Source organism: Myiozetetes cayanensis, unplaced genomic scaffold, assembly GCF_022539395.1.
Source record: "Myiozetetes cayanensis isolate MyiCay16 unplaced genomic scaffold, myiCay2020 scf5-8, whole genome shotgun sequence".
In the NCBI taxonomy this organism is placed as follows: domain Eukaryota; kingdom Metazoa; phylum Chordata; class Aves; order Passeriformes; family Tyrannidae; genus Myiozetetes; species Myiozetetes cayanensis.
Window position 1 is genome coordinate 57462288 of NW_026087742.1, and position 15602 is coordinate 57477889.

Genomic DNA, 15602 nt, shown 5'->3' on the forward strand with positions numbered 1-15602 from the left:
GCCTAAAGGATATGGGGACGGAGTGATTTCCATTCTCTATTTGTTACACAACAAAGTCTGCTGCTAGAGATTTTCTCTACTTCTCCAATTGACATAAACAAGCTGACAAATCATTTCCCCCATGTAATAGTTGTATCTATGGCATGAAGTTTTCTTGGTGAAGCTGTAACCTTATGGCGTGATTTTTTTTTCATGTTTTCAGTAAATCACCAGAACAACTTCCCCACATCTAAAAACACTAATGTCGGTCAAGCATTATCACTTCAGGTTTCCTAGAATTATGAATTACTTTTAGTATAGGAAAAAAACCCTATTTTATACTTTGAGTAAACAAACTAGCCTCCCTCTCCAGTGCTTTCGTCAATCTGAGATAGCCCTCAGGAGGAGAACTGTTATCAGATATGCTTCTACAACACTTATCCACATTCCTAGCAATATTGCCAGCACTCCCCAGCTGCAGGGAGCGCTGCCAGATAAACAACCACTGGTCTGGGTATGGCCAGCCTTCCTGGACGTTGTGTTTGCAGGTGGAAGCCTGACTGCATGGGAGTCAGAGGGAAGAAATATTGAATTAACAGGGCAGCTGTGGCAGAGTTGTTCAATTGTTTGTAGAGTTACTTCTGTGCAACTAGACCAAACTACCTCTGCTACGTTTCTGCTCCTATTAGTTTTTCTAGTACTCGTATGCTTGAAGTTATATTTAACATTATCAACCTGTCAATAAAACTCCCACATGAATTCAGTCATAGAAAGTTGTATTTCCTTTAATTTTATACTGATATAATCATACCAGGCATGTTTATTTTTAATCCACCTTCTGCTGAAACACTGCAACATGTGAGGTTTTGAAGCCCTTATAGTTTGAGCTGTCGTTTGTGTGACACAAGCTACAAGCTCCTTTGCAATGAATGGCACCCCAGAATTATGTTCAAAATTTTGGGTTGTTTGTCTGTAATGTACTGGGAGTTGATGGAAAGGGAGAAGTTTAAGTCCAGTTCTTGAATTAAGCTCAACCTTCAGCTGAGCTACAAGAACATACAGTACTGCTATTTCAAAGGATACCCACAACACGCTGGTCGCGTTCAAGTCTGTTCAGAAGCTATTTGTGAACTGCTTGTGTCCCACCACAGACCCACACTGACTTGTCCTGCTTCTCACTGTATTTTCATTATTCATGATTGTCAAAACATTACAATAATTTAAAAAAGATTTCAGAGTAAATACAGAAATATGTTTTTTCATTTGATTTATTTTCATAATAAACCAATTAAAAATACAAAAGACAAGGACCCAAGGTTCAGTGGGCTCCATCATTTAAAAATTTGTCCTTAAATACAAATTCACTCTGTAATATGAATACATATAACATTAGACCTCTAAACATAATGATCTTATTTGCATCTATCAAAAATTTGTATGGAAACAAATTAGCTGAAAAAACTTCCCTGCGACACTGAATGTACAGTATTTACAATCAAAAAAAAAAAAACTCTTAGCAGTATTAATCTCCAAAAATCTGCATAAATTGTATATATTTCATTTCCCTCCCCCCTTACAAAATAATCTGAAGTAGAAAGCAAGATTGTTAAGCTTCATAGTCACAAAATGGCATGAAACATTTGCACCTGTAGTGATGCCATTAGCTTCTGTAATTAAATATATCCAATGTTTTCATATAAAATACAGACATGGCATTGTCCATTACTGGAATATATGTTTTATGTACTCTCAATAGGAGTGTATATTCAATTTTGCACACACAAGAGCTTGTGCTGCAAAAATGCAAGAGGATACCTGGTTATCAAATTCTAAAAATGATGTAATTCACTGGTATGAAACAAATACTCGATCACAAAAATTCAAACAAATGGAATGAAACTGTCTCACTAAAAGTTGAAACTGTCTCACTAAAAGTAACTGCGGCTTCAAAAGTTAAATGATACACATACAGATTAAACATAAAAGGTTACAATAACAATGTAAATCAGCAACAGACTGAAAACGTAAAATAAGAAGTTCGAAACTTTGGCCAAAAACCTCAGGAGAAAGTCTTCATAGCATAAAAAGCATGTTCCTTCATGCCTGTATTTTGAAAAATGAGTAATATATAATTTTATTGATATGATAACACTTAGCAATTAACAGAAAATCAAAATTCATCTTAAAGCATGAATTCTAACAATTAACTGCAGAAATTAAGTAGCTTTGCAACATCTTACTTCAAAATCAAATCATATATACATAACTTAAAAGGTCCCATCACATTTATGAAAAAAATCATCCACAGGGTCTTTTTTTTTTTTAATTATTATTTAATTATTAATACGAATTGGGTTCCAATGGCTCATTTTCTTGCTTCACTTGCATGTTAGATGGGACACCATTCGAACTGGACACTACCATCACAAATGGCTGCTGCTGGAAACTCTGCTCCGACTGCTCAGTATCGTCTGATTTATCATCCCCTTCCTTCACCGCTTCTTGTACGCCAACCTGTTTGGTTTCTGGTGCTTTAATAACTGAAGTGATCACTGTGCCCGACGGATGAGACATCACCTGGGAGCTGCTAGGTGAAAACGTCACCACAGGGGTAGTGGCACTGAAGGATGCAGATGAAGCCATGTTGACTGTTCCATTGCAAATTGTCTGCACACTGCTGGTGAGCACCTGCTGAACTTGTGCTGGACTCAGCACAATTGAGGAAGGAGGCGAGACTGGCTTCTGAGACTGTACCATGACGTTTTCTTTAAGAACCGTCATGGGTTGTGAAGTAGGAATGGCTTGTAAAATGAATTTTTGGGCCGCTGTTACTGAGGCTGGATCTGTGCTGGCTATCACTGTAGTAAGAGGCACTGTCTGGAGTGTTACAGTATGCAGCTGCTGATTTCCAGGAGAAACAACCACTGGAACCTGGGTTGGAGTCTGTAAAGTCCTGTTAAGATTAGAAAAGATTATAGGGTCAGAACACTTCCACACTGAATTTTAAAAAAATATTTACTGTAGAAAAATCATTTGGCATCATAAACACTTATTTACCCAACATTTCCAAAAGAAGTAGCAGTACCTCTCCTAATAAAACAAGAACTAGACCTGACCCTTGAATTCAGCAAGGTGTTCCCAAAGTAAAGGTAGCCTGCATGAACAATACTGCCATCACCAAACTGAACAGCCTGCCTTTGAGACATTGTTTAGGTCAGCAGAAAACCTGGGAATCACATCAAAGACCCATCTCAAGCATCAACCAACATCACAAGCATGATCCACTACACATCTGCCATCAGTTTTACAAGTTACCTTAAATAACTCACAAATCATGAGCCTAAATAGTTCATAAGTCAGGCCTCGATTCTCCTGACATCCGTATATGCATTTAACTATATGCAAAAGAATTCACATTGCAGCAGTAAGACTGGTCAAGATCTTCTCAGACTCCCACAACACACAGTTCTCTGTCTGCCAGGCTCATATGTGACTTCTGATAAAACAACTGAACAGAACCTGCTCCCAAAACATCACTTTAAAATAGGAGTAATTCCATCAGTTGCAGGCTCAAAAGACTTGGGTGGCACATTACTTTCAACAGATGTACAGCTGCAAGGGCAACATTAGAGGGTTAACAGCTGTACTGCTGGAGTACACAGCTACTACAGCGAACAAGTGACTTACAAATTTGAAACACCCTCCAGTCATGCAAATAAAACCAAAACAAAAAAATCCAAACCACAACATAAATAGTTATTGGGGAGGGAAAGAGGAAGGGAAGGGTAACTGCTTTGATACTCTCTTACAGCTTGCTCCAGCCCACTGTGCCATGCTGTCTCTGACAATCTTTCTTTCTTTCTGCTTGTCATGCAAAGTTCTCTCCAACTTTCCTGCTTCTCTCCAATGTTTTCTCCTGCCTGCCCTCCTCCCCCTTCTTTAGTCTTAAGATCACCCTTGTATTTTCTCAAAGATAAACGAAAATAACTGTCTCCTACTCCTAGCTTATTTCTACCCCACTGAAATCACTCGAGATGCAAAGCAATTTACTGTCAACATTTGTACTTTGAAGTCCATGCACAGCTCTGCCTGCTCTTTCTTCTGAGGACTGGACATCAGATATGCTGTAAGGGTTGCCTCCCATACATCTACCATGGAACATCCTTCTTTCTGTAGTCCTTCTACCCATGTAGCATCTGTTTGCCACAGCTCTGTGAAATCCTACTTGCCAGCATTTAGGCATTGACCAATAAGCTCTGACTCAACATATTCAAAATGTCAATTTAAAACCACACTCTGGCTATCACAGTTGCAACAAAAAGCTTACCAAAGCAGGACTTACGTGGTGCTGAAGCTACAGGGCAATGTGGATGCAGATGCTGCTGCTGGCCATAGTCCAACCACACAGGGAGTTGCATTCCCACTTTCTTAGTGCAGCAGCAGAAGCAAGTGAAGGAATATATGCAGATGATTCCCCAGCTGCTGCTCTGCTTATTTTTCTGGGAAAGGCCTCTAGCTGAGCTCCAAAGATTGCTCCAGCAAGAGCAGCCCCAGTAACCTGCTGGTATTAGGCTCAGAGCACATGGGTACTCCCTGAGCAGCCTCCAGCTGCCAGTCCCTGATGCAGGCAATCTTTTCCCCCAGCTCCCACATGGCTTGCTAACACAAGGAACAAAACTTCCATCTGTAGCCTTCTCTTCCTCCCAAGAAAGAAGGTTGCAGTACCCAGCAATGCAGCAATAGCAAAATCCTTGCCAACGAGGCTCCCACGCAGGTCTTATCACAAAGGCCATCGTAACCAGGACTCAAAATTTGATGTGACTGACACCAGAGTCAATCGAGCTCCTTTTTCACTCAACAAGAGGCAGCCCAAGGAAGAAGCTCATGGAAATGGGGCTGGAGGTGAAGCACCAGCTAGAGTGATTGCTTCTTTCTTTCAAACTTCTGGAGAACTTGGTGTCGCCCCGCAAATACCAACAACCGAGCTTAAAGTGCAAGGCTCAGAATGACAGTACCAAGGCTCGCACTAGGTCTCATAAAGGTTATTAGTGCTAACTCCTTTTTTTTTTTCTTGCCCCCGCAATTCTCTTGGGACCTTCACAGAAAAGTCAGAAATGTCTGTGTCAGAAGTAGTAACAGGATGAGGGCATCCACTAGCTTTTTTGAAAAGAAAAAAAAAAAGTAAACTACCTACAGTTAAACAAACTTGCAGCAAAACCAAAGTGTCACATACATACAGCTCAATCCAGGAAAGTCTGCAGAGACCAGCAATAACAGTGGAACAGCTATGAAGGAAAGACAACTGACACTTGCCATCAGAAAAGCTTTTAAAGTATCAGAGTAGATACTGAGCCAGCTCTTTAATCCATGAAGAAACTTACCTGAGCTTGAAGGATTAAGATAACTCAGTAGCTGCAGTTTTGAAAGCAGCAGCTGAAGCTGATAGCCTGTGCTGGTATGCCATCCAAGGATTACTTTGAAGCTACTTTCTTGTTCTCTAGATGTTTCGTAAAAAATAAAAGCTTCTAGCTGCTAAATAGCTGTAAAGGACAACCTCAAAAAGTGTGAACTGGATCTGATCAATGCAGAAAGTATCTGTAAAGCACTAGGAGCAACAGTTTTGGGAAAAGACACCAGGCTATTTGTCTTAGCGTGCTGTAATTAGTATCTGCATATCAATGCTAAGCCATTTTATTTTTCTTGAAAGCCAGTCCCATACCTGTACACCATACTGGCATTAATAGTTTACTCTAGATGCTTTGTCTTCTCCATCAGTCAAGATACAGATATATGATACACATGTATATAAACCTGTACATACAGATATGTGTATACACATATATTATGAACCTGCTAAAGTGAATGCAGGCAGCAGGTGTCTGCACAAGCACACCAGAAATATTTATTTACGCTAACGGTGGCCAAGCAAGATATTTGCCTTAACTGTTGAAACTACAGACAGCTGTACCTGTTTACTAACTTAAAATCTACCTGTTTGCCTTGAATACCATTGAAAAAAATTACAGTTTGGTTAATCATTTTGTCCATTAAAAAAAGTACACACTAATTAAGGTGATTTGTTAACACTGGGCTACATTATTTTAGGTGCTTTGAATTGTATATTTTGCCATGCTTCTGAATTTCACTGACATTTTGCTAACACCATTTCTGCTCTAAGGTACTAACCTTTTGGTTGATTATTTTAAGAGTTCCTGCTGAGGTTTCAAAGAGAACAAGAACATTGACTGAGCAACAATGATGAAAAGGAAATGCTCCCATAAAACAATCTGGTTACAACTGAGAAAAGAATGACAAGAATTCTGAAGTCATTTTAGCTTGGCAGAAAATTATGGTCTATTTCTTGGTCCATTTGTTACTGTTAATGGCCTAGAATTGCGCAATAACTTATTAGCCCATCAAGAGGTAACTAGTGATAAAGTAAACAGTAAGTGACAGGCAAGAAAACCAAGTTTATTAATGGCAATTTATGTGAAAATTATGAAATGGAAATGATACTAATAAATCTGAAGCTACAAGCCAAGGAAGATACCAAAAATATTGAAGCTACAAGCCAAAGTAAACAAAGTATTTCACAGCACAGCAAGAAAATGAAACAATGCAATATTAAGAAACACAGAGAGAGGTACCACAGAATTCCCTCTCCAACATACACAGTGTTCAACCTCCAGCTATAGTGGAAATGACAGCCTGGAGGTAAACAGGCTAATTTCCAGGGACTTAGCTCATTTCAATTAACTGGTTGCCAGAACTCATTCAAGCTAGGAAGAGTAAAGGAGATGAAAAGGTTGGATGTGCTTGTTAGAATCACTTGAGATGCCCAAGTTGAGAGGTGATCTCCTCTGAGTGACTATACAGAGAGTATCAACCAAATGCCACTCAGGAGCTCTGCTGTTGCTGCAAAGTGCTCCACAGCTGCACTCGTGGACATGATCCTCAGTCATCCACAGTCTTATCAGTACTTCACTCCAGTGTATTTCCTCATAGCCACTGGCTAGGAGATGTCCATGAGAGGCAGAAACGCGCTTGATGCTGATGCCCTCCTGCCCAGTCTTAACACAGCCTCCTCTGAAGCGATGGCCGTGCATGTTCTTGTCTAATGCTTTGCCTGGACAACGTCATTTCTTAACGTCATGAGGACAGAGACAGAGGACTCAGCTCTTAAGGTGTCCTTTTTACTGAGCCACAGAGTTTTGCATTCTTCTTACTAGAATTTTTCAAAACTGCACAGTCACCTGAATTAAAACTCAGGAACTTTGCTACTAACAGAAACCTGCAGAGCTCCCACCTCTTTCAGTAGAGCCAAAGACATGGAAAGAAAACTCCTATGGATAGCTTCTTACTGTGCAGAAACAAAATTATTCTGACTAGAGTATTTTGAAGTCCCTCCTGTTATAAGCATTTGCCTTCTTGCTTACCACAAAAATTAAATCAGAACTGCATTTAAGAAAAGCTCTTCTCAGCTGCAGGAAAATCACATCAAAATGTTTGGTTATAACCAAAGTCTTGATAGAAGACAGATAGCTGTGATAGAAGTTATCCCTATTATAAATGTGTTCTGAGAGACAAACCCTGTTGTAAGACAAAGAGTTTCTTGTACAAGCCCACTGAGATCACATCAGTCTATTTCTGACCAACATCTCCCTCAGGAAGGACATTTTTCTCACCATCCTGAAATCTACTTGCAGTCAAGCCTTCACTTAAGAGATTACAGAGATCAGCTCTTTGTAACAGTCACCTCTTTGCCTTCCTTTGGGGAAGGCTATGGAAGCAGTGACTCAGATCCAACAGTATCTACTAGTCAGCGTGCTAGAGAGGTTCTACTGCAGGTCTGCCTTTGGAGCACTGACAGGAGACTGTCTAACTGCAAACAGAAGCAAAGCAAAGCACAGCCACTGATGGTGGCCGATCAAAGGAAGGCCTTCCAAATATTAGCCAGAAGTTGAGTTGTCATTGTGGTAGCTTGGACAGAACTTGTTAGAAGACCTGAATCTGGGCTCAGAATTGAGTATTGTGTTTCATACCTGAAGTCTGCTAAAGCATTGTAAAAGGTCTATCAGGAGTCAGCTAATTCCAAGTTTCTTGGTATACAGAGCTGCCAGCTAGATGATTCAGCTATGTCCCATACAGTCAATAAAAGAGACAGACACATAATTTAAAATTACTCACTATATAATCTTCTCTGAACTGTAAGTAACATGACAACCTATTTTCCCTACATCTTAAATCACTACTACTCTAGATTAAAGGCAAATGAAAATGCATATCTCTATATCTCCAGCCCTCAACATTTAAGGGAGAAATTTAATTGCCCAAACACAGGCACCTTACAGCTCTGTGTGATGTCCTACAAAAGGTAAGTCCCTAGCCTTACAGGAGAGGTACACTTTCTGGAGCAAGAGAAAGGATGCTCTTTACACTTAGAATGATCCAATGAACATGGAGCTGAATCCCAGGCCAGTGCCTCCTAATTCTAAGTTAAAACACAATTACTCAAATAAACCAGATATTCTGGTTAATCTGAGTAAGTTATTCTGATTTAAGCAGAAGAATTTTACAAGCACTAAATTCAAAGAAACCTTTTCTTCCTTGTAAAAGGTGTCTCATTGGAAAAAGTTAGCAACAAATGCTCATCCAGAGTAGTATTTTTATTTTTATCTTATCACTGCAAACATTTGATGCCAAACTTGGCTCCCAGTTACAGAACTGGAGACTACAGTAACTGTGCTTGCATACACCAAGCCAGAACAGTTAGATCTGCAGAACAGCAGTGCGTTTACAATTCCAGATATTCCCACTGGGGATACTAGATGTTTTCCTCAGTCAGCAAAATCCAGTTTGCTTGACCTGACCCTGCTCCTACCCTGTTTCCCAAGCTTCAGTTAACACAACACCACAGCCTTTCTCTGTAAGCACTAGGGCTGAAGAGGCATTTATCCTCGGAAAGTAACAGTTCTCTTTGTGCCCCCCTTCATACAACAGCACCAAAACTTGTACAGAAAGCACATCAAAAGCCATCCAAAAGCCAAGACCTTTCCACTTAAGAGTAAGATATAAACTCTGTGCAGCTATAAATGAAGTTGGCTACCTATCTCCTGAGAAGAACCAACCATGGATTCTCACTGGCATGCCCTTTTCTTTGAGAAACGTCAAGAGGCCTTGGGGAACAGCTGCAACACTCTCCCAGAGATGCTCTAGGAGTAGTCTCTACCAGACATGTTGCCTAATGCAGAGGAGGGATGGGGACATGAGCTCTTCATAACAGTCTTCAAATGTGATTCTTTTAGTAAGTCCCTCAACAGAGAAGATGTAGGTTCAGAACTTACTCTCTGAAGTCTACAGTTAAGTGTTAAGAAACCAATTGTTTTGACATCAGAGATGTTCAATATTTTCTCTCTTGATTTTTTTCTTCTTACAACAAAACAGAAGCAAATTGCTGCAGAGGGAAGACCATTTACTTCCATGAGGCAGAGGAGTGAACATTCACATGAATAGAACTACATTGCATAAGACAAGCTGTATGGGTTCAAGATGTTCATGCTTCAAGGCAGAGCCCAACCACTAAGCAGTATGCATCAGAAAACCTTTTGAGAATCATTACCAGACCCTTAGTTGCTGTTTTGCCCAAATGACCTTGACTATTTACATGCCCCACCACTGAATAGCAACTGGCAACCAAAAATGTTGCTATTTGTCCTCATTCTTCCTACTATAAAGTGACTGCAAACACAATCCTACAGAGTGCACGCATACATCAGGTGGTCTGTCAACTCTTAGTCTACAATGGCATTCATACCTGCTGTACATTTTCAAACCATGTAGACCATCCCTTTCAACCCTTATGGAAGCCCCACTGCAGCAACTCAGAATGCATACACAAACATATTCAACTGCTAGAGATTTAGCTGTTTGAACAAATGATCCTTTGTTTCAGCCTCATTATAAAACAAGAAAAAACATATGCTCCAAAGTAAGTTTAATGTGTCGTTCTACCTCACCAAACTACTTGAAGTTTGTACTTTGAAGCTGATGAGAAATGCATCCGTCATAAATTGTATTTTGAAAGCCTGGAATGGGCAGTGACTATTGCACAGGATTCATCAGAACCTTGGTTTACAGCTTGTCCCATCCTGGTGGTTTTTATTTTCATTCTAACTCCTCAGATGCCATAGTATAATCTTTCTTAATCAGCAATACTTCTATACCATTCTGAAAAGGTCAGATGGTTCCTGTTTTTCCCCTTCATTTAAGACACTTTGTCATCTTGGCTAAGAAAAGTGCAATTGAAGACTTCATGGAATAAGTTCTTAGTTAAAAACAATGGATGTGAACCAATGCAATACGGAACTCTAAGGTTTTAAGGTTTTTATTTAATTTGAACCTCACATATATATCATCTCTGCTGCTTCTTCCTCTTAGTTTATTACCCAAGGTCCAATTGTGAAATACTGTAATGCAATAATTGGATGTCATAATGTCACTGACAGCTTTCCAAATGTTAGGCTGGACTTCCTGCCTGCCCTAAGTCTTCTGTTTGTTGTTACCATTCTTTATACCACCTTCACTACTGATACTTTTTGTGATACATAATCTAGTGTAGGTCTAGCCTAGACGTATTTAACTCTGCAAATTCCTGAACTTACTCCCTATTAATGTTTAATATTATTGTTCTACGGACTTACGTGGTACTGCATAGCCTCAATTATGTCTGCACTTATTTCTTTTCATTATATATTGCCCTTGTCAATTTTTACAAGTAAATAAATCCTGCATCAAGCCTGAACTCATAGGACTGCACTGTACTGAGTAGCTTCATTCCTAAGCTTTAAAAACATACAACACATCACCTTGATCCAGACTTTTATTAATTTTCTAAATTCATTTCAAAACTGGATTTTTTTTTTGTTAAATTCTTCATAATTATCTTTCACATAAACTTCTGATCAAGTATAATCTTTCTCTCTCCTATTCTTCAGAAGCAAAGAAATTATTTGGTCTCATTAGTGTCATTACCTACTTCTCTGACAAAAACGCATGGTTTCTTCCAGGTAGTCAGTACCACTCCAAAACTGCTGGTGGCTTTGGATGTAATTTTCAAAGGGAAGAATAGAGGCAGCAGGAAATAGCACTACTGCCATTTTGCAGCAGAAAATTATAACCATTAACAGAGCGAAGTATCAAAAAAAGTTATGATAATTGATTGAGAATGTGCAGCTCCTGAATCATATCCTGAAGCTCTCCTGAAACAGCTTTAAGGTCCACAATCACTATATACAACTCTGACATTCCTGTGAAGAGCCTAGATTGCAAGAACATTTGTTTGTTTTAGGTCTTTTGTAGTCAGTACACTGAGACAAACAAGCTCCATGTGCACCCGTGCATCAGGTGACAACTCAGGCTAGGGTAAAATCAGGCTTAAGTGACTTTTTAAAGCCTCCTCTGTTAGGATGCTGCTACTAAGGGGTAGATGCAAAAGAGTCATGATCCTTAAACACTGTGTAGTGTTAGCCAGTTGACTTACAAATTCAGCCTGGAAGCATGACTGTCTCCAAAAAAAGTTTGCAGATACACAGCTCCCACGAAATTATTCTGTTAATTGTTTTCTAAAATCAAAAGAACTTGTTCTTGAAACAGCAGCAAAATGCTAGAGCAGATAACATGGAGCTTTCCCTTGCTGTAACTGGGGACAATACAAAAGATTAAAGAGATGATAAAGAATTCTTAAGATGAAAAAGTAAGAAGCAAGAAGGAAAATCTTTCTGAAGGGATCATGCAGACCCACCATGTATAATTAAAAAGCAAAGACACCAAACAGTTGGTGTAGAAGCAGAGACGTGAAAACACAGTTTCTGCTGTGGAACAGAACTGACAATGCCAACTTTAAGGTATTTTTCCTCTCAAAAGGATGTGCATCAAGTCTAATACCACGGGAAAGATGCACTTCTCCCCACCAAAGACAGAGTGTTTATGTGCGCACGCGTCACAGTATGCTGTAGTCACTCTAAATTCCTAGCATCAGCCACAAAGACATTGCTTCACATCAACCAAACTGGAAGACTAGCATTTCTTGGAATCAAAACAATCTAGTCTATCTAGCCACCAGCCAGTGAATTTATTATTATTCAAATATTTATTTTCAGTACATTTTCTTACCTTATATTCTGAACTGAGGAATTCAACGATTCATCTGGAACATTACTGGTTACAGCTGCGTGTCCTTCTGTGAGGGGCTGCAACGGCTGCATTACGTGAACTGTCCGAAAAAGCTGAGTGGATTGTACTGGCTGCGGAGATTGCATTGTCCTCAAAACTTCTGAAGTCAAGCCAGGTGTCTGCTGCTGTCCAACTTCTACATGCTCCTTCAGCTTCGCAGGCTTTGTGTTTCCTGTTTTTAGCACCGCGGTTGATCCTCCCTTTGTTCCTGTGTTTGCAGACGCTCGAGTTCTGCTTGGTTGGTTTCTGTTGGCCACCGCAGTTGGGAGCAGAGTTGAATCTGATGATTCAGTGCTAGGGCTCGCATCCTCATCATCAATATAGATGAGATCTTTTGGCATTTCTTTAAATTGGTACACTAGACGCTGACCTTCTACTTTAGCCAGGATTCCTCTTTGGTAATAGTATCTGTTTAAAGCGTACACACATCAAGTTACACAGGTTTTTTGCCAAAACCAAAACAAAGCAACAAAACTCTCAGAAAATAAACACAGCACTAACAAGTAAACAAACTTTTAAGTGTCTAGTTTCTTCATTATAAAAAAGTTGCCAACTTAATAGCATATTGTTTTCCTCAAACAACTTTCATTTACTGGTATTTCATGTCATGTTTTACTTCCAACCTTGAATACCTCTGAGGAGACAAAGAAAAGAACTCAACAGCCTTGGCAGCTCTGCTATCAACTCATATTCTTTAAAAACTCGCGTGAAACTTTCAGTTCTCCTCTTGACTCATACAGTTCTTTCAGTTACCTGAATTCATGGTTATTCACCCGTGAGCACAGGCAGACATTTTAGCTACAACAAAGCAAAGGGAACAGGACAGGAGGGCACTACTTCTGTTGTATTTACAAACTAATATGACAACTTGAAATTACGCACACTGAGGTGAGGGGTGAAGGGAAATTAAAAGAAATGCACAGCTACTCAGTTGGACAATTATCAATCAGCAGGTAAGACTGAAGCTTTGTGGACATCTGCTTACTTTGCACAGTCTTTTATGGATGAGAAAACCCCTGGCCTGATAGGCAGTGGCACACAATTCTGTTTTATAACTGCCTGTACACACAAGTTCAGAGAAGTGAAACAGACCTAATTGTAAAACTTTATCTCCCACTGGAAAGGGGATCATGTGCAACAAGTAGAAATAATTTAATGAATACACCTACATTTAGCTTTTTTTTTTTTTTAGTAAAGAGACTCAAATTTTATGTAGAAGGCTCACCCCACCTGAAATCTTCAGTCTTTTACTTTGTCTGTGTCTGATTGTGAAGATGCAGTTTTTGCAGCAGCACTGAAAAATGCCTGTGCTGAAACTGAAGGTGACCAACTTCGAGTTGAGGTTAGCGAGGGTTACTTTTAGTCAGCTAATTTATTTTCCTGAAATAACTTCTTAGTTTTCCAAACTAATAGAATACTATGTTATACAAATCAGATGAGGCATTCAATGCACACAAACACTAAGGCAACAAAACCAGACTTTTATCAAAAATGCACATACCTGAGAGCTCTACCCATTGTTTCATAATTCATGTCAGGTTTGTTTTTGTGTTTTCCCCACAACCTGGACACAGCCTTGGAATCTACCAGTTTGAAAATGCCCTTCTCTCTTTGAGTCCACTTGATATATTTAGGACACGTAGCTTTGTCCTGGAGCAGTGCTAGTAAGAACTCCCAAAGATAAATTGTATTTCCTAAAATGAAAGTATTTCAAAACATGGAAAAAATAGAAAAAATATTAGTTGACCATATTTTATTAATGATTCAAATAATCTTAAAAGTAACAAGTTGGGATCTTTACAAATACATTGTAATATTTCATCAAGACTAGGAAATAGTGATAGAAAAGCACAGGAAAAGATTCCTATGAGTTATTATAATCTGGATGCCCAAACAGCCCAGCCACTCCCTCTGTACCAGTCAGGCACCAGTCAACTTACAGCTGCCCCATTCCAACCACCAACATTAGACAGCATTAGTCACCTATGTGTCCATTTCCCTCCTGCCTAATCCAGTTACAGAAGCAGTCACTACTGCTTTACCTTGGACAGGAACATGTTCATGACTATCATCTAAAAATGCTGGAAATTAGGCTGTTGCTTAAATGCTTTGCTGAATTGAGGTGAGTGTTATAATCCTTTAAAAGGCTAAACAAAATCCTTACTTTTAAGAATTAGATTTATATGGGGCAACCAGTGGTATGTGCTGAGGTAGGCATATCTTCAAGGCTAAAGTACAGAAAAAGGTATTTTTTTAAATCCAGTGAGCACCTGCACTTGCTGGTAGACAACCTTCAAATTTAATTTTACAAACAAGCAGGCACAAACACTTGTATATGGAAATCCATCACATCTGTTCAGTGTTTACCACGTATAAAGAAACAGTATTAAAATCACAGATTGTGAATGCTTAAAACAAGAACAAAATTTGCATATTATTTCTGAACCACATTTAAGGAGTCTAAACTCATACAACTAATGAGACCCTTTTTCCTGCCTTTTTTTTTAAGGCTTTTGGGTGTTGGACATTCTTTTGGGAATCTGAAGCTGCACGTAAGCTTTTTAGTTGTTAGTCTGAGAAAGTAAGTAAAAACTTCTTGCATCACATCCCATGAGTAGCTGTGGGAAAACACAGCAAGGATAGCATGTGCAAGTTTCATAAATTCCCCAAAAAATGATGCCCAGCACAACAGAAGGTGACAGGATCACTTTTGATAGCTTCAATTTAACCCAGCAGATTTTTTTCCACTTTAACAACTATCAGTCTGATCTCTTTTTCTCCTAAAAAATGAAATTCCCATAGTACTGTATTATAAACTATATATAGTAAATATTCATCAAAGTCATCAGCACTGGCAGTACAAAAATGTTAGCAGTTCCTTCAGCAGGTGGAAGCTTGAAATGTGAGCATTCCTAGAGAAAAAACACCACCCTTGCAAACATCTCCCAGCTCACATAAAATAGTCTGTTTGCCTTCATATAGCCCGGAGGCAAAGGTTAAGACTGTCATACAGGACTGAGAGCATTCCCAGCCATTTATGATCTAATCCAGGATGCTTTTGTTGTAGTCTAGACCAAAAATGCTCAGCTGTATCAAGGCAATCTGAAAATTTGTCATTGCTTAGCCACTGAAAATCACTATGAAAACAGACTGGCTGCAAAAACCAAGACTGCTTTACTGACAGGCAGTAAACCTCCTCTGAGTCACAGCAGAAGAAATAGGTAGAAAAATCAGTTTTCTCTAAGCATCGTATCATATAATTAGATGGAGAGATTGTTATTTTAGCATACTTAGGGAACAGACAGGCAGTGCTTGTGATTTTCTGGCTGCTTCCCTACCATGGCTGGTCATAATAATGGCCAGTCTTCGCGAGCGAAGATCCGGGGAAGGTC

The 15602-nt window shown here is 39.3% G+C and overlaps 1 protein-coding gene across 8 annotated transcripts in view; it reads right to left on the bottom strand.

Annotated features, from left to right (window-relative positions):
- Window positions 1-1229: 1229 nt before the first annotated feature.
- ELF1 (E74 like ETS transcription factor 1) overlaps window positions 1230-15602 on the bottom strand; it is an 84739-nt gene continuing 70366 nt past the window's right edge. For all 8 annotated transcript variants that reach the window (XM_050333103.1, XM_050333096.1, XM_050333098.1 and 5 more), the window contains 3 exons: window positions 13712-13904; window positions 12151-12618; window positions 1230-2932 (listed from right to left, as the gene is read on the bottom strand). In XM_050333103.1, coding sequence (XP_050189060.1) covers window positions 2320-2932; window positions 12151-12618; window positions 13712-13904 — 1274 coding nt within the window. In that variant the 3' untranslated portion in view covers window positions 1230-2319. The remainder of the gene's footprint in view (window positions 2933-12150; window positions 12619-13711; window positions 13905-15602) is intronic.